Source organism: Mobula hypostoma, chromosome 24 (assembly GCF_963921235.1).
Source record: "Mobula hypostoma chromosome 24, sMobHyp1.1, whole genome shotgun sequence".
NCBI lineage: Eukaryota > Metazoa > Chordata > Chondrichthyes > Myliobatiformes > Myliobatidae > Mobula > Mobula hypostoma.
In genome coordinates, this window is record NC_086120.1 from 7,142,943 (window position 1) to 7,167,309 (window position 24,367).

The following is a 24,367-nucleotide window of genomic DNA, read 5'->3' on the forward strand; positions in this document are numbered from 1 at the left end:
ACTGGAAGCTTGAGGATTCAATGTTCATGCCCAGGGGCTGGAGACTACTCAGACGGTATATGGGGTGTTGCTCCTCCAACCTGAGTTTGGCCTTATCATGGCAGTAGAGGAGGCCATGTATGGACATATCCGAAAGGGAATGTGAAGCAGAGTTGAAGTGGGTGGCTACTGGGAGATCCTGTCTGTTGTGGTGGACGGAGCGGAGGTGCTCGACAAAGCGGTTCCCCCAATCTGCGTCGGGTCTCACCGATGTAGAGGAGGCCGCACCAGGAGCACCGGATGCAATAGATGACCCCAACAGACTCACAAGTGAAGTGTTGCCTCACCTGGAAGGACTGTTTGGGGCCCTGAATGGTGGCAAGACAGGAGGTGTAGGGACAGGTGTAGCACTTACGCTTACAGGGATAAGTGCCAGGTGGGAGATCTGTGGGGAGGGACGTGTGGATCAGGGAGTCGCGGAGGGTCCGATCCCTGCGGAAAGCGGAGAGGGAAAGATTTGCTTAGTGGTGGGGTCCTGTTGAAGGTGGCGGAAGTTGCGGGGGATAATGTGCTGAATCCGGAGGCTGGTGGGGTGGTAGGTGAGGACAAGGGGAACTCTGTCTCTGGTGTGGTGATGGGACGATGGGGTAAGGGCTAAAGTGCGGGAAATGGAGGAGATGCGGGTGAGGGCATCATTGATGACAGTAGAAGGGAAACCATGATCCTTAAAGAAAGAGGACATTTGAGATATCCTGGAACGGAAAGTCTCATCCTGGGTGCAGATGCGTTGGAGACAGAGGAACTGGGAATAGGGAATAGCATTTTTGTATGTGGCAGGGTGGGAAGAGGTATAGTGGAGGTAGTTATGAACGTCAGTGGGCTTGTAGAAGATGTCAGTGGACAGTCTGTCTCCAGAGATGGAGACCGAGATCGAGAAAGGGGAGAGAAGTGTCCAGGATGGACCAAGTGAATTTGAGGGCTGAGTGAAAGTGAGAAGCAAAGTTGATGAAATTGACGAGCTTAGCATGGGTGCAGGAAGCAGCACCAATGTAGTGAAGGAAATGTTGGGGAGCAGTACCAGTATAGGTTTGGGACAGACTGTTCCACATAACCAACGAAGAGGCAGGCATAGCTGGGGCCCATGCGAGTGCCCATAGCCTCACCCTTGGTCTGAAGAAAGCGGGAAGAGCCAGAAGTGAGGTTATTAAGTGTGAGTACCAGTTCCGCCAACTGGAAGAGGGTGGTGGTGGTGGTGAACTGTTGTCCAGAAAGTAGCGGAGGGCTTTGAGGCCTTCTTGATGGGGAATGGAAGTGTATAAGGATTGGACATCCATAGTGAAAATGAAGCTCCGTCCTCCACAACAGACAGGATCATTGACTGTTCATTTCAACGGATGCTGCCCAACCTGCTGAGTTCCTCCAGCGTGTTGTGCCTGTTGCATATAATTGGTCATTTGTTTATTAAAAAAAATAATCCAATATTACATGTACTTGTTGGAAAAGTGTGTGAACCTCTGGGGTAATACCTTCTACAAAAGTTATTTGGAGTCAGGTGCTCCAATCAATGAGATTGGAGCTGTGGGTTGTAGAGGTGTCCAGCCCTGAAATACAGAGACGCACGAAGCTGGAAAAGGCTAAAAAAGCATCTCTAAAGACCCGAGTGTTCATTGGTCCACAGTAAGAGAAATTGTCTACAAATAGAGAAATGCAGTACTATTGCTACACTCCCTAGGACTGGGCATCCTGCAAAGATCAAATCAAGAGCACAACATGCACTGCTGAGGGTGAAAAAGCACCCAAGGGTTACAGCAAAAGACTTGCGGATATCTCTAGAACTTGCTGAAGTCTCCGTTCATGTGTCCACTATAAAAAAGACACTGGCCAAGAATGGTGTTCGTGGAAGGACACCACAGAGGAAACCACTGCTCTCCAAAAAAAACATTGCTGCATGTCTCAAGTTTGCAAGATACTTCTGAGTCAATGTCCTGTGGACAGATGAGACAAAAAGTTGAACTTTTTGGCAGAAATGCAGATTGCTCTGTTTGGAGGAAAAAGGGCACTGCACACCATCACCAAAACCTCATCCCAACTGTGAAGTGTGGTGAAAGGAGCATCATGGTTTGGGGCTGTTTTGCTGCCTAAGGGCCTGGACAACTTGCAATCATTGAGGGAACAATGAATTCAAAATTATATCAAGACATTTTACGGGAAAATGTCAAGGTAGCAGTCCGTCACCTGAAGCTTAATAGAAGTTGGATAATGCACCAAGACAATTATCCAAAAGACAAGAGTAAATCAATAACAGAATGGTTTAAAAAGAAGAAAATTCATGTTTTGATCTTAATCCTATAGAAATGTTGTGGAAGGAACTGAAGCAAGCAGTTCATGCAAGGGAACCCATCAATATTCCAGAGTTGAAGCAATTTTGTAAGGAGGAATTGCCTAAAATTTCTCCAAGTCAATGTGTGGGACTGAATCACAGTTAACCAGAAATGTTTCGTTGAAGTTGTTGCTGTACAAGGGGTCACACCAGTTACTGAAAGAAAAGGTTCATCCACTTTTCCCAATAAATACATGTAATATTAGATAATGTTTCTCAATAATAAACAAACAAGTAAAATGTTTTTTTTTGTTATGTATTTAATTGGGTTCTCTTTATCTAGTTTTAGGACTTGTGTGAACATCTGATCACATTTTAGGTCACATTTATGCAGAAACAGAGAAAACTCTACAGGGTTCAGAAACTTTCTAGCACCACTGTAGGTTCTGGAAACAGCTCAGTGATGAGGCAATTGAAGTTGAGTGAACTTATCTCCTTTGGTTCAACAGCCAGATGGTTAAGGGCTAATAACTATTCCTCATACTGGTGGTGGCTCCTGTACCTTCCTGATGGCAGCAGTGACAAGAGAGCATTACCTCAGTGGTAGGAGTACCTGATGATGGATGCTGCTTTGTTGTTTTATTTTTTTTTAGGGCAATAGACAATTTATTCTAACCTCTAGCATGGGTGCGTGTGAATCTTGGGCATTCAACTTTCGAAAGTACGTTGCACTTTAGTAGCTTTGGAGAAGATCAGGAAAAAGGAATTAAATACAGCAAGGAGACACATAAAATATCAGCAATGACTTTTTTTTATAATTGATGGAGTAGATACAAAGGCCAAAATGTTGGGACAAAAGCTTTAAAGGCAAGATTAAGGTTAAGACAGATTTAAACAATGTTTGATAAAAGTTCAAAACTGGAATGTCAGAAGCAACAAACGCAATGCTGGGGAACCTCAGCAGGTCAGACGGCATCTATAGAAATTAATACACAGTTGATGTTTTGGGCTGAGACCCTTCTTCAGGACTGGCTACTGTAGTCACTGACCACTTTAACCGTTTGCTTTGGCAGTGTGTGGTACCCACCTACTTCAAGCAGGCATCAATCATACCGGTGACCTGCCTTCATGACTATTGCCCAGTAGCGCTTACATCCACAGTGATGGCGCTTTGAGATATAGGTGATAAAACATATCAACTCCTGCCCTGGAGGCAACTTAGAGCTGCTCTAATTTGCCTCCCAGAGCAACAGGTCCACAGCAGATGCCAATCTTATTGGCTTTTCACTTAATTCGGGAATATCTGGACAGCAAAGATGCATACATGAAGATCCTCTGAGACCTTGGCCTCAATACTTCTTTGTGCAATTAGATCCTGGACTTCCTCACTTGCAGACTCTAGTCAATTCGGATTGAAAACATCTTCCCCATACAGGTACACCACAAGGCTGTGAGTTTAGCCCCCGCTTTATGTTTATTACTGTGACGCTAAACCCAACTCCATTGCCATATTTAAGTTTGCTGATGACACCATTGTCATGAACTGAATCAAAGGTGGTGATGAACCAGCATAAAGGCAGAAGATTGAAAATCTGGTTGAGTGATGTCATAACAACACCTTGCTCAATGTCAGCAAGACCAAGGAGTTGATTATAGACTTCAGGAAAAGGAAATCAGAGGTCCATGAGGCAGCTCTCATCAGAGGATCAGAGGAGGAGAGAGTTAGCAAATATAAATTCCTGGATATTATTATTTCAGAGGACCCGTCCCAGACCCAACATGCAAGTGCAATTACGAAGAAACCACGGCAGCACCTCTACTTCCTTAGGGGTTTGTAGAGATTTCGCATGACACGTAAAACTTCGACAAGTATCTATAGATGTGTAGTGCAGAGTATATTGACTGGCTGCATCACAGCCCAAACACCAACACACTTGAATGAAAAATCCTACAAAGGTAGTCGATATAGCCCAGTCCATCATGTGTAAAGCCCTCCCGACCATTGTCCACATCTACATGAAACAGTGTCACAGGAAAGCAGCATCGATCATCAGGGACCCCTACCACCCAGGGCATGCTATCTTCCCGCTGCTGCCATCAGGAAGTAAGCTAAAGAGCCTCAGGACTCACACCATCAGGTTCAGGAACAGTTCTTACTCCTCAACCATCAATCAGGCTCTTGAACCAAAGGGGATAACTTCATTCAACTTCATGCGCCCCATCATTGAAATGTTTCCACAATCAATGGATTCATTTTCAAGAACTCTTCATCACGTTTTCAAAATGTTTTACTCATTTATGTATTATTATTACTTGTACTTTTTTTGCTTGCACATCTTGTTGTCTTCTGCCCTACTTGGGCGATCTTCCAACAATTCTGTTATAGTTATTATTCTATAGATTTATTGAGTATGCCTACATGAAAATATATCTCACGGTCGTAGATGGTGACATATGTACTTCGAATATAAAATTTACTTTGAACTTTGAAAGGAAGAGGGAAGATGGTACAATAAAAAGGTGGGGGGGGGGAGAAGGAGGAGGATAGCTAAAAGCTAAGAAGGTGATAGGTGAAGCCAGGTGGGTAGGAAAGGAAGGAATCTGATTAGAGAGGAGAGTGGACTATAGGAGAAAGGAAAGGAGGAGGGGACCCAAAGGGAGGTGATAGGCAGGTGAGAAGAGGCTGTTGGGGGGGCAGGGAGGGTGGTTATTTAATTTACCGGTAGAAGAAATTGATATTCATGCCAATCAGGTTGGAGGCCACCCAGACAGAATATAAGGTGTTGCTCCTCCACCCTGAGGGTGGCCTCATCATAGCACATGAAGCAGCCATGGACCAACATATCAGAATGGGAATGAGAATTGGAATTAAAATATTTGACCATTTTAACACTTAAATTCCAAATCCCATTATTTTAATTCTGAGAGTACAGATCCATTCTGCTTCATCTTTCTTACACAGAAAACCTACAGCATAATACAGGCCCTTCGGCCCACAAAGCTGTGCCGAACATGTCCTTACCTTAGAAATTAGCTAGGGTTACCCATAGCCCTCTGTTTTTCTAAGTTCCATGTATCTGTCCACAAGTCACTTAAAAGACCCTAAAGACTTAAAAGACTTAAGTCTTAAAGACTTCTTCCCATTCCACCCCACTCTCAAGAATCAATCTGATGAACCATTATGGCATTTATATAATGTGTAGAGAAACCAGACCTCTCCAATATTTAGGGTGCAGTCTCACCATTTATTTTTCTGTGATTCTCTTTTCCCTCCCCCTACCCCAACATCTGTGGCTTTTGCACAACCTGAAGGTACCACTAAATCAGACTTGTAATTGGAAACCAGTAAAAGGAATTTATGCAAGCAAAATTTGAGCTAATCATTATTTATTAGGAATCCCCAAGTCGTCCGGTGAATATTTGAGTTTATGGTTAAAACTTACAAGTTTCTTATTTTTTTAAAAAGTTGTGCACCTTTTTTAAAAAAAAATCTCAATGTGACTATGTTCCATGATTTGTTCAACTGAACACAAATTCAGTGACTTTTTTCCCCCAGACTCTACTGTAAGACTTCATGTTTAAATTTCCTTCATCCTCTCCAACCTTGCTCTCTGCAGTTCTCCATGGAACCCACCCAAACCCATGGTCAGGAACACACTTCAGATCATTGCATAATCTTCCTTAGTTTGCCTTCGCATCCAATTTTCCCTTTGCATGTTAATAAAATTGTGTATTTTAAACATGTTAATCCAATTATTAAAATGAAATTACTGCAATTAGATAAGGATAGGAATGAATATTATGTTGCATCTTAGCTTCTGCCATGTAGAACATTTGGGACAATGAATGTGAATTTGGGAATTACCAGTTTTGTTGAGGAACCCAAGGACACCCAGAACCTATGGAAAAAGGCAAAAAGGACATATCTTCATGAACAAGGTTAAAGTCAGTAAAGAAGTTGAAATCAATGCAGATTAAATTAAGTGATACAATTATTTAATGAGTTACAATGCCATACACTCATTATAAAAGAATAAGAATTCATAAAAATATTTTCTTTTGATACACATTTTGAATACTCAGTAAAGTTGTAGTTGGTTCCTGCCCTGAAACACACTCCCTGGGTGGTGTAGCTTGCAGAGGTTAAAAACAAGTCTTACACTAAATGGCAATGTGAGACTAAGTTCCTATGGGGATGAATTTCAGAAATGAGGCTGCTAACCTGAACAGCCAAAGGACAAAGTACATCAAATTCCCAACAGCAGGCTTGGACAAGTCTTTTGAAGTTACTTCATATTTTTGCTCATTTCCAACCATCGTGGAGTTTAAGGCATGTAAAAAAAAAGCTGTATTCAATGCCAATATACAATTAGGTGAGTCAACTCCAATTCCAAACCGTATTGTTAACATTTATGTACATTTAACCAAGTAATTTCAGGCTAGCAAGTCATATTAAATCACAGTTTAAAACCAAATTCAGTATTTCCCCTTGCTCAGAAACAAAGTCATAAAGAAAAATGTTAAACTGGTTAGGACTGAAGATTTCTGGGGAGACTGTGAGGTTGGCAAATATCCTGTTTGTCAAAGCAAGTCACCAGGGACTGAATATCAGCAATGGTCTAAAATCATTTCTCGTGTTTCTTAACTGTTGATTTTTTTTTTCTCAGAGGTACTCCTGTAGGAAGTGCAGCAGCATTATCTCATAGTGCTCTCCAGACTCAGGGCAGCGAATACTGTGTCTCTCATTAGGATAAATCTGTAGCAACAAACAAAATATTTTTATTCTCAAAGCAAAGCCAAAACTAAAACACTCCAGATGCAAAAAATCTGAAATATATTGGAGTGATAATACTTAGCAAGTCCACTAGTATCACAGAAAGGTAATATTTCAAAGTTAAGAAACCAATGATATGTGTAGAGCCAGCACTAAGACTGTCAACACTTGGAAGGCAAGTAACATCTGTTTTCTAGTTTTCCTGATGGCTTCATGGTTGTGGTTAAGGCCAAGTAAGCAACACAGTAGCACAGCTATGCTTCCCAGCTCCAGCAACTGAGGTCCAATATTGTACCTCAGAACAGTCTCTGATACTTCCTCTGAGTGCTCTGCTTTACCAACCTACACATATTGGATCAGTTATTTGGCCACTAAATTGCACCTAGTGCAGAGATGAGGGATACGGGGTTGTTTAGAATGTGGGGGAAAAACAGATTGGATTATGATTAGCTAAAAACTGGGCAGCCTCATAGTCAGAAGTATGTTTCTATGCAGTATCTCTAAGCCCCAAGTTTGGTTCCCAACCTGCCTTTCATCACTGCAGGAACTGCAGCATTTCGGTCTTCCTTGTTCATAACGTGGAAGAGGAAAACAATCATATCGGTCAAGAGCTACCATTTGAAGATGAAAATTGACAGCACATAAATGTGGGATCAGGTTAACACACACAAAATGCTAAAGGAACTCAGCAGGTCAGATAGCATCTCTGAAAATGAGTAAACAGTTGATGTTTCGGGCTGAGACCCTTCATTGCGACTGGAAAGATGCCAGAATAAAAAGGCTGGGAGAGGGGAAGGAGGACAAGCTGATAGGTGAAGGCATGTGGTTGGGAAAGGTAAAGGCTGGAGAAGGAATCTGATAGGAGTGGACTATAGGAGAAAGGGAAGGAGGAGGGACACCAGGGGAGGTGATAGGCAGGTGAGAAGAAGAGGCAAGAGGCCAGAATGGGGAATAGAAGGGGGAAAGGAGGAAACGAGCAGAGGATGGAGCAGCAGTGTTTGACAAAGTAAACCCCCAATTTATGTCAGGTCTCAATGTAGAGGAGGCTGCATTGAGCATGTTGGAAACAGTAGACAACCCCAACAGATTCAAAAAGGAAGTGTTGCCTCACCTAGAAGGATGTTTGGGGCCCTGAATGGAGTGCAGATGGTGAATGGTCAGGTGTGGCATTTCTGTCACTTGCAGTGATATGTGTCAAGAGGGAGATTAGTGGGGAGGGATGAATGGACAAAGGAATCACAGATGCGGAGGCTCATGGAGTAGCAGGTGAGGACAAGAGGGCCTCTATCCTTGTCAAGGCAGCGGGAAGAAGGGGTGAGCATGGATGTCTGGGAAATGGAGATGTGGGTGATGGCAGCATCAATGGTGGAGGAAGGGAAACCCTGTTCTTTGAAGGAGAGCATCTCTGATGTCCTAGAAGGGAAAGCCTCATCCAGGGAACAGATGCAGCGGTACAACCTATAAAAGTTATCCCCACAAAAACGTGCATTCTCAATCTACACTCTCATTGTTTTTGTTAGAGTCTGGAAATGAAGGCTTCTGAATCTAGCAACAAGGTGTTCTTCGAAAAAGTTGCCATTATCTATATAACAGTGCAGAAAAACCATGTGATATTTTACATCATCTCTGAAAGACTGACTGGAGCTGGCATTTTTCATATTTGTCTATTTACAGAATGTGACTTTCAGGTGCTTGTGTTTATTGTCCATTCCCAATCGCAGTTGCAAAGCTGGCAATGTGTTATTGATTTTCACTAGTCCTTCTGTTGCTGGTACTTCCAATACTCTTCAGGAGGAAATTCCAAGCTTTAGAGTCAGCAACAATAAACGAAACATGATTTGAGCATCTCCATACAAACAGATAAGAACAAAGTCAGAATATGATAAAACTGGGACCTGTAATGCACTTGTTCTTTTCACTGCTCAAGAATACAAGGCAATGACTTTAGTTCCACTTCAGTTATTAGTGTTTCAGTGGGCACTTTGACTTTACTTTTCCACAGATGCTGGACAGAATATTTGCTACTTTGGAAACCTTTACTGGATAGAGCTATTAAGAGTTCCATTTTAATTAATGGAATAGAAATTTTAAGGCATCTAAAAAACTGGAGTGGTGAGAAAATTGAATAGTTAGCATCTTGTAATTGATTTAGCTAAACAAATAAATCACAAAATTTTTATACAGTCAGATACAGCCCAAAACAGGTCTGTTAACTCATATAGTCCAATTGACCAATAATCACCCATTTACAGTCATCCTACATTAAGCACTTTTAAAGTAAAAACAGAAAATGCTAAAATCTCAGCAGGTCAGCCAGCACCTGTAGAAAAAACAGCTCCGGTCCAAGACGCTGGGAGTTAGAACTGGGGGGATAAAAGTATATGCAGTTTATCAATTTTCACAAAATGTTGTCTTACCTGAAGCTGATATGGCTTTCCAGCTCTAATTAATTGTGAGACTAGGAAATTTGTGTGGAAAAAGTGCACATTTTCATCTAAAAATCCATGCAGGATCAACAAACGATTGGGCCTAGATGAATAAAGTAGAGATTATTACAACCAGCACAAATTCAAAATCAAAATGCCCTGTCCTAATGCTGGATGCTGTCCAAAGTACTTCGCAGGCCAAAGGATTTTTCACAATCCACTGTTAACACAACTTTGAAAGCGACTAATACAGCAAGTATAACAAGGCTATTTTTTAACCTCTCGTGGAGACAAAAATGTGTTCAATGTTCAACCTAGGAATGAAGCCAAGGTTGGTTGCTGACAAGCCAATTCCCTCTTAATACACTTTCATTTTAATTAATTACACAGATTATTCAAAGGCACTTAAAATAATTATGAATAATAAACTCCCAAATTAAAACAGTCTATACTACAAATTACAGAAGCTTACCCATTCCTTATATAATGCAAGAAATGTTCTGTAATTGTGACTAAATATACAAATGTCAATATATGCTTTAGCCTGAGGTACAATGAAATTTGTTAATGGACCTTCAACGGTTCGGGAAGTTAACACCAATGATAGCATGAACTTTACAAGCTTTACGCACTACACAGATGTTCCAAGAAATACCTTTAGATGGTAGCCCGAGTTTGAGGGAAATATCAAGTATTAATTGAAATCAACTAATGAATGCCATCCACAAACTCCAGTTATTATCAGCTACATTATGATCTAAATGATTTTCAAATTCTATTTTAGACTAGAAGGAAAACAGTTAAAAGAACACAAATATTAAACTAAGGGTTCCACCCTTGTATTTCATATTGGTTGATTTATTATGAAAATATTGCAGCCAGACTGGAGATAATTGGGCAATTCCCCTTTACATCAAGTACGATGATCACTCTGTCTGAAGGTGAATGACTTTTATCTGCACCTTCACTACTGGATTTTTCTGGAGAAATTACTATTTCCAACTTTGCTGCAGTTTTTGCTTACTCAAACTAAATTATGTTCTGAACAAATTGGCAAACTTCTCTCTACAATGAACTGTATGCTAAGATTTGGATACCCCACCTGACCTCTCAATTGTTGGCTGACATGCTGCTGTCAATAAATGCTGTAACATACAGCTCATTTCAGAAGAAACTCCACAAATGCTGGCATTTGTGCAAGCAGGGTATATTTAAATAATCCTTCATCCTCTCCCTTACACAAAAATGCATTGAGAAATATATATTCAATTGTTATTTAAACATGTTAAATATATGGAGCATAAAGCAAACTGCTTGAAGAATACAGCTGGTCAAGCAGCATCTGTGGAGAAAACAGAATTGTTGCTGTTTCAGATCAAGACTCCATCAGCAACTCAACTTGAAACATGGGCAGTTCCTTTCTCAACTGATGGAGTTCCTCCAGCAGTTTGTGTTGTTCTTAAAACAGATTACAGCATTTGTAGACTCTTGTGTCTCCACCTTGAGTATATGCATTTGTTATTGCAATGAATCCAATGACCTCTGGGCTCCGAAGCCATGGAGGCATAAAATTGCAGGGTAGATGAGAACCTGAAAATTATCTCAAATCTATTAAATCTGATATTGCTACTGGAATCAAGAGAACACAAGCAGATAATAACTATTTAATTCTACACATTTCTTCCCTGTTGTGGCTATTTTTATTTATCTATAATACAGGCAATTGCAAAAGACCCTTTTGTAAAGGATCCAGTACTTTTTTACCTGTAGTTTAAAAAGCTCAAAGCCCAATATTCTAAGTATTTGTATGTTTGCTGCACCCAGTTGTGTTTTGTTCTCTACTGTCTCAGCCAAACTCTTTATTTAACCCCACTTACTGAAAGGATTTCCATTCAAACCTAAACTTTTTCCAGAAGCTGCTACATTTCCAATATTTTGCTTTAGTAGAGGTACCCAGCCCAGGGTCCACAGACCAGAGTTAATGGTAAGGGTCCATGGCATAAAAAAGTTGGGAACCACTGCTTTAGTGTCACATTCCATTAATTTGCAATCTTTATTTCCCCTTCATCTCATCTACACCGTACTAAAAGATCTTGTTTTGATATAGAGATGTTCACTTTGTATACAAGACCCAAATCCAAGTTATTTCTTGTAAACTTACCTGAATGATAAACACATATTTCCTGATAGAAATTATACCTGCCATAAAATAACTCAGTTTTACATTTATGTCATAACTTATATGCAAGAGGAATTTGGATAAACACAACAGAGAAAATAATACAACACACGCAAAATACTGGAGGAACTCAGCAAGTTAGGCAGCATATATGGAGAGGAATAAACAGTGGACGTATTGGGCCGAGATGCTTAATCATTTTGCTGATTGTGAAAGGCAATGGAATACAGGGAGGGCAAGGTGTAGGAGTAGTTGAAATCTCACGCAAGCATAAATGTTGATAAAGGATGCTGGGACAAAATGTGTCTGTTTGGCTTGAAAAATAAATTACTCACTCATTTGGTAGTTTATCAACATGTAGCGCCACTGAACCAGCTTCATAACCCTGTTGATTATTTTCTGGGATGTCCATGTAACGCTCTGTGTAACCAGTGTCGTAGGCCATCCAGACTGTGACTGGGGCACCAGCTATGGCAATCTACAAGGTATTAAGGTACACTATGACATCTGGGTTACGCATCATTATGAAGTGTAATATCCATGATATCCACCAATCATTTCCATTAAAAATCATCTGCCTTTAAAAAAAGATTCACATTGCATCTAGCTTTTGCTCTTTCCCCTACATATTCCTGTTACTGACTTTCAGTGGTTGGAAACTGTTTTCTGTTTATGAGCTGGAAAAAAATCTCCACACTTTTATACGTCCTTTTCCGATACTGCTCAAAAGGGCGGGAGGAGAAGATGGCAGCGTGCCGCGCGTGCGCAGCTCTCCGGTGAGAAATGATGTTGTATCTGTTAAATAGGGGCCGTGGACAATTCTGATTTGATGGAGAATGGACATGAAATCACAGAGGAACATCTGGAGAAATTTCTGAAACACCCGTCCGCTGCTGTTGTTACTGTGTGGTCGGGAATCTTTCGGAGGGTAGGCCTCAAAATCTCTGGCCTTGCCTGCTTTTGGCGACCAAGAAGGAGGTTGAATCGTTCGGCAGAGATGCCGCTCAGTACTCGGTGTCGGAGAGCTGTTCAGAGCTCGAAGTTTTCAGATGACTCAGAGTCGGATTGTAGTCGACATGGCAGAGAGAGTTTTTCTTCCCTCTCCCGTCTGCGTGAGATGTGGGACATTTGAGAAACTTTGAACTTTTTACTGTGCTCATGGACTTTCTTCATCAAGTTATGGTATTGTGCACTGTTGTAACTATATGTATAATTATGTGGTTTTGCTAGTTTTCTCAGTCTTGGTTTGTCCTGTGTTTTGTGATATCACACCGGAAGAAAAAATGCATCATTTCTTAATGCATGCATTACTAAATGACAATAAGAGGGGACTACGTGTCTTCATAATCTAAAAAAGTGGAGTGCTTTAGCGCTTTACTTCAGTTTGATTTTTTTGTATGATACTCTTTCAGACTGGAACTGCTGCAGTAAAACTTGTACAGAATTATTACAAAACCCTTGCGTCCTTCCTAAAGTGAGGTGTTTAGATCGGAATAAAAATACAGTTATAATCAAACTAATATTTAAAATTATATTTTGTGTTAGTGCTCTGGCTTTTGTACTCTACCTACAAACTCCAATATCCCATACACCGCATTAAATGATTTGTTAATCTATCTGCCACATTCCTAATTTTAAGCAAAAGCATTTCTCTCCTGTTGCACCATTTTGAAATTTGTACCATTCATCATGTGTTCTTTTAAATATCTCATTAAATATGCTTTTGTTGACTTCTACCTACTATCTGTATACCTTTCAGGGAGAAAGTTATAGATTAAAGTAATTGATAGAATATAGGAACAAGGGGAAGACAAAAACTCAGAAGTAGAGTGGTTAATTGCATAAAAGAACTTGATGTGTACAGTTATGATAACTCTTAAAATGATTTTAGATTAAAAAATAGGAAAGTTAATACATTTTGGGCATGAGAACAAGTTAGACGTAAGAGGGGTTGATCATGATGAGCTTGGTTAGCTTCATTTGTCTTTTGTCATTAGCATATTTAGCATTCAACACAATTGTCAGGTTTTGCGTAACTGTCCTCATCTCACAGCTGTTTGTTATTTCAGAACTTCAGCATCTACAATTAAAAAAAAAAATTCATCCAACAGCAATGCAAGCTGATGACTGACTTCACTATCCTGTTGCAGAAAATGCTGGCATGCAGTAGAATTATAAAAGTGGCCATTTTGCAAATAGGGAAGTGCTAGATGTCAGCAGTCTAAAAATTAGCTGATGTTACCCAGTGCAGTCAGCAGATGGTGTTTGGGTAGGCAAAGAAGAGAAAAAAAGATGATTAAGAGGGACTTTGAACAAGAAGAGAAACCATTACTGATGGAACCAAGAGTTGAAATAATATGTGAGATGAAAGAAAGAAGGAAGCAACCTGGTGTATCAAATGCTACATAGATCAAGGATAATGAAGATTAATGTATCACGGCAAGAGTTACAGAAGAGCTTGGCAAGAATGAATGTGAGTGTAGCAAAAACTACTCCAGTGCTGAAGGTTGCTGCTTCAATACCATTACCACCTGCTATGAAGGAAATTATGGCATCAATGCATTCTGTCAGTATTTAATGCCGTGATTGCAGAAGTACACCGTTATTGACTGATTCAAATTTGCTTGTTTTATATTTCACAGCCTACAGACACTTCTTGTACGGCAGAGTGGTGGGCTAATATTGCTTTTAGTCTAGCCTATACACTGCTCATCAAATTCATTCTGGCCAATAACCACAACACTTCCCATTGTCTCAGACCAGTGTACACATGTGGCTTTCTCCTATTTGTATTCTAAAGGACTAAAGAACTTTTCAAACAGTAAAATTACCAAGTTTAAATTAGCATCTACTAATTTATACATGTGCATTATGAAAAGTGATGTAAAGAATTAACCAGAATACAGTGACCTAGATCAGCAAATATAAACAATGCGCTTTGCAACTGGTGCTGGAGTTGTGATATTATGCTCTGTTTACACAAAAAGAATCTATGCATTTGATGCAGTCCAGATGGTGTTTTCATTACCTTGAAGACTTTAGGCTTGTGTATCAAACCCATGAGGGAGAGAAAACCTCCATACGACCAACCATGGACGGCAACTCTGTTTAGATCAATGAAGCCATACTTCTCTGCCACCCACTGTAATCCCTCCACCTGATCTTCAATCTCTACCTGGCCCTATCGGAAGAGAATAGCAAATGGCAACAGAAGACTCGTTAGTATTCCAAAGTTACAAGCACAGTATCGGAGAATAAGAGCAAAACCATTATCATTGCTATAGAAGTCCTGACTCTTTGGTGGAAATGAATTCGAGACTAGTGGGGCTATTAAGAAGCAGCAAATCACTGAAGGTCCAACAGCATGGAAGTACTGAAGTGAGTTATAATTTGTTTAATTTAGCAAGATTCACCTCTTCTCAATGTATTTATTTTGCAGAATTATTTCAACCTGCCATTCAATAGTAGCTGTCGTAAAAATTGACAAGATTCCAAAATTAAGTCAGGCATGTGGAATCATCAGTCACAACCTCCAAAAGCTGACCTCAATGCTTGGGGAAAAAACATTAACTAAAGAATTATTTCCTTTCAGAGGTTACAAAAAGGCAGCTGAGAGGAAAGCAGAGACTTTTTTTTTAACCCCACTTTGATTATAATAGGGGTCTGGAACTCACTGACTGAAAAACTGGTACAATCAGTAGAAGTGCTCAAAACATTTAAAATACATTTTGATGTGTACTTGAAGAATTGCAACTTGCAAAGATAAGGACCAAATGCTACACGGTAGGATAAGCCTGGGTATCTCTTTTTGAGCAAGTAGAAGCAAATGATTTCCTGTTTTTTTAAAATGATATTCAGATTATTATTACTCATCTCATAGTATTAGAATTTTGTCATTATATGGAAAGGTGTGCTAGATAGACTAATTGACTTTTCTTTATAATTAGGCAAGTTCAAAATGTGCACAGGACTCCAGACTGGCAAGTCTGATTACAGGATAAAATACTACTGTCTCTTCCAGTACAAGGGGCATTAAATCCCCAAGTCACTTTCAGAATTAAGTCTCTCATTAGCAGAGAATATTAAACTATAAGTATAATATTAACGGTGTTAAAATGTTTGGTCACCGAGAAGTTACATTTTTGGCAGAGAGGAGGTTGCATCAGGAGCACCAAACACAATAGACAACCCCAGCAGATTTGCAGGTGAAGTGTTGCCTTACCTGGAAGGTGTGCTACACCTGCCCATTATCACTGCAAGCAGCCAAAGCGCTAAACCTGCCCATTCACCTCCTCCCTCACCTCCTCAGGGCCCCAAAAAGTCCTTCCAGGTGAGACAACACTCCACCTGCGAATCTGCTGGGGTTGTCTATTGTGTCCGGTGCTCCTGATGTGGCTTCCTCTACAGTGGTGAGAGCCGTCACAAACTGGGGGACCACCTGCTCAAGCACCTCTGCTTCACTTGCCAAAAGTGGAATTTCCCACTGGCCAAACATTTTTATTCCAATTCTATTCCCGTTCCAACATGTTGATCCATGACCTCCTCTTGCGCTGCGATGAGGTGGAGGAACAACACACTATGTTCCTTCTGGGTAGCCTCCAACCTGAATACTGATTTCTCCTTCCAGTTTAAAAAAAATTCCCTTCCCCTCCCCTCTTCTGCTATTCCCCACTCTGGCCCCTTATCTTTTTTCACCTGCCTATCACTTTCATCTGGGTCTTCTCCTCCTTCCCTTTCTCCTATGGTCCACTCTTCTCTCTGATCAGATTCCTTTCTCTCCAACCCTTTACCTTTCCTATCTACCTAGCCTCACCTATCACCTTCTAGCTATCTTCCTTCCTCTACCCCCACCTTTTTAATCTATCATCTTCCCCCTTCCTGAAGAAGTGTCTTGGCCCAAGATGTTGAATGTTTATTCATTTCCATAGATGCTGACTGGCCTACTGAGTTCCTCCAGCAGTTTGTGTGTGTTGCTTAATATTATAGGTATACACTTTAATATTTGGCACAGTAAGGCCAGTATAAAATTCCACTGTCATAATAACTTGCCAGCAGAAGTGGATAGATCTTGATGATAAAGAGGCAATGCCAACAGAGATCATATCGCCATTTGATTGGATATACCAATTGATTAAATAAAATAAACTAGTCAATTTGTATCCACTATAATCCGAAATGAAAATCACCTGAATCTTGGCTACAAGTTACATGTACAATATTAGTGCAGTGTGAGCCCAATGCTTCAGAAATAATTCAAACACACAATGAATTATGGAAATGGATACAGTTGCATTGAGGTACATCCTGAGGCTAAAGCACCTGAATAATGTGGGGACTAAATACAGTAAATGAAGTTGGATTTTGTAATCAGTCATCTTGGATTCGCTTAGGCGGATTCGCTGCCTGTTACGAAAATATTTTAATTTTCTGAGAGCTGACACTAGCTTCTTAAAGCAACACAACTGTAAATCAAATCACCGTGGGATGCAGTATGATAAATTCAGATTGTAGAATAGAGAACATTTAATTCTGTGGAAGATCAACCTGATAGAAAATACTGAGCTTCTTCATATTCCAGCTAAATATAGTCATACTTTATTCACAGTCATACTTTATTCACAGTTCACAGTCTTAACCTTTGTGAACATATCAATACCTTCTTAAGAGTGACAATTTTAAAATAAAACCCACTTACAAATTATAACAAAATGGCAGGTCTAGACATGCCCAACTAAATGCCACTTTAAAATTAATAGATAAAAGTACAATACCATTTTGTTTTTGAGGGAACCTTCGAACAAAAGACCACGCTGGCAAGATCCCCTGCCATCGATCACCACTACTGCATAGCCAAGTGATGCTAGTGTATTCAACCTCAAATACTTTATTCCCTTAAATGAGTTGTTCACCAGCTGTACCTACAAAACAAGGAAAAAAATTCCAGTCAATATTTTACCAGGCATGCAAAACTAAAGATCTCCACCAACAGTTCCATTGTTGAATGCGTAACACACACTAATATAATGCTAACATAATCTGTACTTGTGGATTAAGGCTGGCTGTGAGTTCTGCACCATAGAGGGGGACCTTGACGAATGTGATGTCATTGATATCTACAACATGTCCATATTAAGAAAGAGGAGATGCTGGATGTTTTGAAAAACATTAGGATAAATTACAGTAAGTCCCCGGGGCCAGAAGGGATACACCCCAGGTGACTACGGGAGGCAAGGAAGGAAATTGCTGCACCTTCAGCGATGATCTTCGTGTTCTCACTACCATAAGAGTAGTGCCAGAGATTGGAGGGTAGAAAATGTTATTTCTTTGTTCAGGAAAGGTAATAGGGATTACCCTGGGAATCATAGACCAGTGAGTCTTATGTCAGGGGTGGGAAAATTATTGGGAAGATTGTTGGAGTGTCGACAAAAATCGACATGAGTGTAATTACTTCTGACATATTTTATTCCAACAAATGGCAATGTTGTATTATGAGAAAAAACCCTACCCCCGAAACGTAATAACGTACAACATAACATGTAACATACACAGCAAACTTAACCCTTTCAACAGTCTGGATGAAATCTACCAAATGAAATTAAGGAGTCCCTACAAGATTCTTAGAGATATATACGAGCATTTTGAGAAATACAGTCTGATTAGGAAAAGTCAACATGGCTTTTTGGGAGTTGGGGGGGAAGAGGGGCCGGTCATATCTCAAAAGCCAGAATTAATTCTTTGAGGAGGCGACAAAATATATCGATGAAGGAAGTGCAGTGGAAATCTGGAAAAGTATGAAGTGATGCACTTTGTAAGTTCGAACTTGAGAGCAGAATAGAGGATTAATGGCAATTTTGAGGAACAGAAGGATCTTGGGGTTCATGTACATAGATCCCTCAAATTTGTCCCATACGATGATAATGGCGTGTTGGTCTTCATTAGTCAGGGGACTGAATTCAAGAGCTGTGAGGTAATATTGCAGCACTATGCAGACCACAGATGAGGTATTGTGTTCAGTTCTGGTTGCTTCATTATAAGAAAGATGTGGAAGTTTTAGAGGGGGTGCACAGAAGATATACCAGGATGATGCCTGGATTGGACAGTATGTCTTATGAGGATAGATTAAGTGAGCTATGTTTTTTCTCTTTGAAGAGTAGGATAAGAGGTGATTTGACAGAGGTGTACAAGATAAATAGAGGCAAAGATCAAGTGGACAGCAGAATTGACTAGTTCAAGGGGTCATAACGGTAACGTATTGGAAGGAAAATATAAGGGAGGGGATGTGAGAGGTAGGGATTTTTAATACACATACAGAGTGGTAGATGCATGAAACACACTGCCTGGGGGTGGTAGTGAAGGTAGATATTTTAGGAACATTTATGAAAAGGCACAAGGATGAAAGAAAAAACGAGGGCTATGTAGGAGGGAGGGGTAAGACTGATCTTGGAGTAGGTTAAGGGGATCGCCATAATATTGTGGGCCATTGGGCCTGCTGTGTGCTGTACTGGTCTCTGTTCTATATGTTCCTGAAGACTATCAATAATACTGCACCTGTGCACAAATTTTACTGGATTACTTCAGAAATGGAAAATGGTGTCTAGATGAGATGTTTGATCCAGTAGAACAAACAGCTAGCATAGAAATAAGGCAATACAGAGATAAAAATATCTCACAGGATGAACTCACACTTTTAGCTAATTTAACAAACTAAACAAACATTGTCATTGCAATTATGCTCCTTTTATGCTAAGAATTATTAAACTTCCACTGAGGTGATTTGATAAACCGCCATTGTAGATCTCAGATCTTTCCAAAGCTTTAATAAATGCATTTGCTATTTTAGCGAAAGGAAGTTGGAAGAAGGCTGTGTTAGAGAATAGGAATCGTCACATTGGACAAGCCATAATAATGGCACCTTTTATAGTCATGCAGGATTTTGTTAACCCAACACACCATTTCATGGATTTTGATTAAATTCCTATGTAGATTGTTTTATCAATAGCCTGTTAAATATTAATAGCAGAGAAAATTAATTTTGTGCGCTTTGACCAATAATATCAAATGATAAAAGTAGACTGTAAATTGGACCAACAGTACAGATTTTTAAAAGATCATTTCCAAAAAGGCAGAACACTTGCAAGTTTAAAACTTCAGTCCTCAAACAGCAGTCAACAGATACTGTTTAATTTCACACTTAAGTTACAATTTCTTGAAGTTATTTAGATTTTCTTTAAACTCACATCTGAGTAAAAAAATTCCACTGCTCCTGATACTGATAGCAGCTGAATAGCCAACTGCAAACTGCATATTCCAAGACTATGGGTTCTCACTCATTAGTTTTAATGGACAAAATTGCAGAGATGTTCTTTTGTGTCCCAGAATCACAATGATATACAAACTCATATTGAAGTGTGCGTACACCACAAAGCTGATGAAATAGATGTGCTGTCAGGGTAATATTCATTATGTGCACTGTGTGAAGTGGTGGTGAAAAGTTGGGTTGTGAAGCACAGTTGAGATGGAAAAGACAAACAGTAAACTTGTCATGGAGATAGGATGGAGACTGCCCAAGAGATGCTTGACCAACTATTCTCAACATTATCCATCTGCCCAGAAAACTAATGGAAATAGAAGAATGCAAGCACATTAATATAAGGCCGTGGGCTACCTCAAAAGCTGTATAAATCCCAGAGGCACCATGGGAACAGTTCATCATTTACGATAAGAATTGTCACAAGTCATATCACTTGTCTAACATTATGCAGTCAAACCAAACTATTGTTGCAGGCGCCATAAAAGACTCCCAGACCCAATGTAAAAATTGAATGACTGGTCTTAGCTGTTGTATTTTGAGACAAAATACTGTCACTGAAACAAGCACTCACAGTGCAAACTGCACAAGGATTCATTATGGAAAATATAATTCATGGGAAGTCTGAACAAATCCATGGGTGCAAATTGTCTAGCACAGTTAAAATCAAACTTAGAGATTGACACAATACAGGAAATCATTCAGCCTATTCTGTATGTTCTTTGAAACATCCATCAAATTTGTCCCTTTTGTCTCAATTCTGAGGAAGTCCCCTAGGAACTTGATCACTGCACATAATAAATCTGAGAAACCATTCTTCTGGAATGAATCAGAAACTAATCACGAATCATGCATCTATCAAACCTGGATAAACAACTCAGTTCCCTCAAAATCCTGGAACATCCTAACACACATTCAAGAACAATAAGGAATGACGAATAAATACCAACTGTGGCAGCAAAATTACAACAAAAATGTACCATTTCTGAAATTGATTTCAACAAAATCTTTCTTTGGTTTTCTTCAAAGTTTGTACTTTTGATTTATTTTAAAAACACTTTTTAAAGTTTATCACTTAACTAAAATAAAATAGCTATTATAATTACAACTAATAGTCTAGTAATTATCTTACCTGTGGCCCTCCATAAACAAAAAGGACTGTGGGGTGCTTGTGGGCTGGCTGCAGGTTGTGAGGTTTATAAAGCATGCCATACAGCTCAAATCCAGATTTACTATGGAAGCTGAAAATTTCAGGTGGCACATAATCAGGGGGGCAACCTTTACAAAATAAGAGAGAGAAGTTCAAACAAGAAACAGGATTACAAGTCAGGTTATCACAATTTTATATGGTTTTAGATACCAACATCACTGGTATCCACATTGTTCAATGCCTAGTCAAAATTCCCTCCAGTCAATCATAGGACTTGCAATTGATGTTGCACTAAAAAACTACTAGACACTATTCCAAACCTGTCTTTGCTGAATTATCAGATCTTAGGTATGGAAGAATTAGGACTTTTAATCTGATAAATAACTGCTATGTTCTTTATTTTTAATCATTAGACATTGATGTATCTCAGAAATACAGTACATACTGTGGAAGTAAAAAAAAAACCTAAGGTCTACAAAGAATAAGCACTGAAGGACCTAGAACCCATTCTGGAGGGGAACATCACATTGTATTAACAAGTGAGAGAAGGGGCCCACATATTCCCTTAAGCCATTTCAAAACTGAACAAGATTTTGGCCAAACTTCAATCTCAATTCCACTTATTTTGCCCAATTCCCAGTGATTTCTTCAGTTTCTTCATATCTGTTATTCCCAGTCTTAAATATGCTCACTCAGTCACTCCAGACAGAATTCTTTGAAGAAATGCCTCCTTAAATTAGTCCTATAATAACCCTCGGGAAATACTAGAAAAGTTTTCTTTTATGAAAATGACCTGGATACTTTTCTTCAGCCTCCTGGAATCCTGAATCATGGGAATATTTGCTTTACTTTGTGGTGGTTGTTAGGGGCCAGTGCCTTTCATCTGTTGGTGTACTTGTGTGCGTGTTTGTTGTAAGAGGATGTTAGGGAAAGACAGGGGTGAATGCATAAAGAGCCAGGGCAGGAGGCACAAAACCTCTGTTGCTCCCAGTGCAGGCAGTTGGACCAGCTCTCAAAGATATATGGTGACTACGGGAAAAAGTAGTTATTGAGTGAAGACCTATTGAGGGCACTGATGTAAAACAGAAAATGTCAGGCAGCATTTCTAGGGCAGAGGAACAGTTTTCACAGAACCAAATCTCGACGAATGTTTACTGCTCCAAACATGCTTCTGTTCCAGCATTTTCTTCTTTATTGTTGCAAATTTCCAGTATCTGCAGTTTTAAAATTTCCATGACAGGCATTTCTGTCAAGAAGATTAGGAGCTGGCACACATGCTGCCTCAGTGTTCCAGTGACCCTGGACTGATCCTGATCTCATGTGGATTTGCATGCACTTCCTGTGACCACGGGGGCTTCCCCTCTGTGGGCCCGTTTCCTTACACATCCTGATGGTGTGCAAATCAGATTAATTGGCCATTACAGACTGCCCTGTTATGGAGTGATGAGTTGATCACCTCCATAACAGGGCAATCTGAGGAGAGTTGATAAGATTGAAGGAATAAAAATAGGACGTGCAGGATTTGAGTAGATGGACACTTTGTAATTGGTTTGAACCCAGTCTGTCCAAGTGCTGTATAATTCCAGTCAGTCCATTTTGCTCTCCATCTGCCACATTCAAGCAATCCCCCTTGCAGTTTAATTTTGTACTTTGAACTTTCAGAACACTTAGATACTTTACAATTAACCCTAAATATATTTTCTGCTACTCTGAAAAAAGCTTGGCCTGTAAATCTCTTTAAAACTACCCCCATCCACCCTGCATCTCAAACTAACACTCTCTAATATGACATTTCCATCCTGGGAAAAAGACCCTAACCATTTATTAGAGGCAAAGACAGGATAAAGAGAGAAAGGGAGGGGAGAGAAATTACTGGAAATTAGAGAAATGGAATTTTGTGCCGTCAGTTTGAGGTCTACCCAGACTGAATATGAGGTGTTGCTCCCACAAACTGAGAGAGGCCTCAGCATGACTGTAGTGGAGGCCATGGACTGATGTGTCAAGAGTGAGATGGGAAGTTGAAATAAAATGGGTGGCTACCAGGAACCCTGCCTTTTGTGGTGGATGGAGAGCAGGAGTTCCTCCAGCATTTTGTGTGCGTTGCTTTAGACTTTCCAACATCTGCAGAAAGCTGTGTAACTAAATTTTAAACAGCAGCAGCATGACTCGCTGAATTTTATATTCAGTGCCCAACTGATGAAGGCAAGCTTGCTGTATACCTCCTTTACCAACTTATCACTGCATTGCCACTTTCAGAGAATGACAGATGCACCCCAAGCTCTCTGTACATCAATGCTCCGGAGGGTCCTGTCATTTACTGTATACTTCCCTCTTTCATTGTTCCTCCCAAAATGCAACACATTACAGTCCATCTGCCATTTCTCTGCCTGTATTTCCAACTACTGTATACTTTGACAATATCCACAATTTTCCTAATTTTTTGTCATCTGCAAATTTAACAATTAGCCCACTTACCTTTTCATCCAAACCATTTGTATATATATCCTTGGATGGTGTATGATGAGAATAGAAGTTCTCACGTCAAGGCCTCAGCAGCTCAGCCCTTGCCTCCCATAGTATCATGTGAGAGATTCCACCTGGCCCTCAGCTCTTAGCAACTTAATGTTTAAAGAGCCCCAACACTTCCGCTACCGGTAAAGCATATTCCTAGCTCTAGTCAAACCAGTGCTACCTATGTGGACTGTCATAAATGGATCCTCCAATACTTTCACCAGCAATGAGTTGATGTCCTTGAGCATATTTCCCAGCAATCAGCTTGCAGGAATTGTACCAACTTCCCTCGTCACACTGTTACAACAGACCATCATGTTCCTTTTCAATTCACCACTCCTCTGTACCACTCACACTCCACCCTACGTAACTGGCCTGCACCATAGCATTGCTGTCTCTCTCATTTGCAGTTGCCTTAGGGAAAAGTGTGTATTAAAACTGAAGTTGTCTTCCCTCAACAGTACCACAATTTTATTTTATTTTATTTTATTTGGAGATATAGTGCCGAATAGGCCCTTCTGGCCCTTTGAGCTGCAAGCCCAGCAATCCCTGCCAACCCCGATTTAACACCAATCCAATCAGAGGACAATTTACAATGACCAATTAACCCCTACCCTGTATCTCTCTGGTGGCGGGGGGGGGGAACCCCACATATTCCACAGGGTGGACGACAGAACTCCTTACAGAGGTTGCTGGGTTTGAACTCTGACACCCCAAGCT

General features: G+C 40.1%; 1 protein-coding gene across 6 annotated transcripts in view; it reads right to left on the minus strand.

Moving 5' to 3' along the window:
- Window positions 1–6,263: 6,263 nt before the first annotated feature.
- Window positions 6,264–24,367, minus strand: part of LOC134337533 (dipeptidyl peptidase 9-like) — a 124,386-nt gene continuing 106,282 nt past the window's right edge. For all 6 annotated transcript variants that reach the window (XM_063032630.1, XM_063032629.1, XM_063032631.1 and 3 more), the window contains 6 exons: window positions 21,119–21,264; window positions 17,450–17,596; window positions 14,707–14,859; window positions 12,014–12,156; window positions 9,491–9,602; window positions 6,264–7,055 (listed from right to left, as the gene is read on the minus strand). In XM_063032630.1, coding sequence (XP_062888700.1) covers window positions 6,963–7,055; window positions 9,491–9,602; window positions 12,014–12,156; window positions 14,707–14,859; window positions 17,450–17,596; window positions 21,119–21,264 — 794 coding nt within the window. In that variant the 3' untranslated portion in view covers window positions 6,264–6,962. The remainder of the gene's footprint in view (window positions 7,056–9,490; window positions 9,603–12,013; window positions 12,157–14,706; window positions 14,860–17,449; window positions 17,597–21,118; window positions 21,265–24,367) is intronic.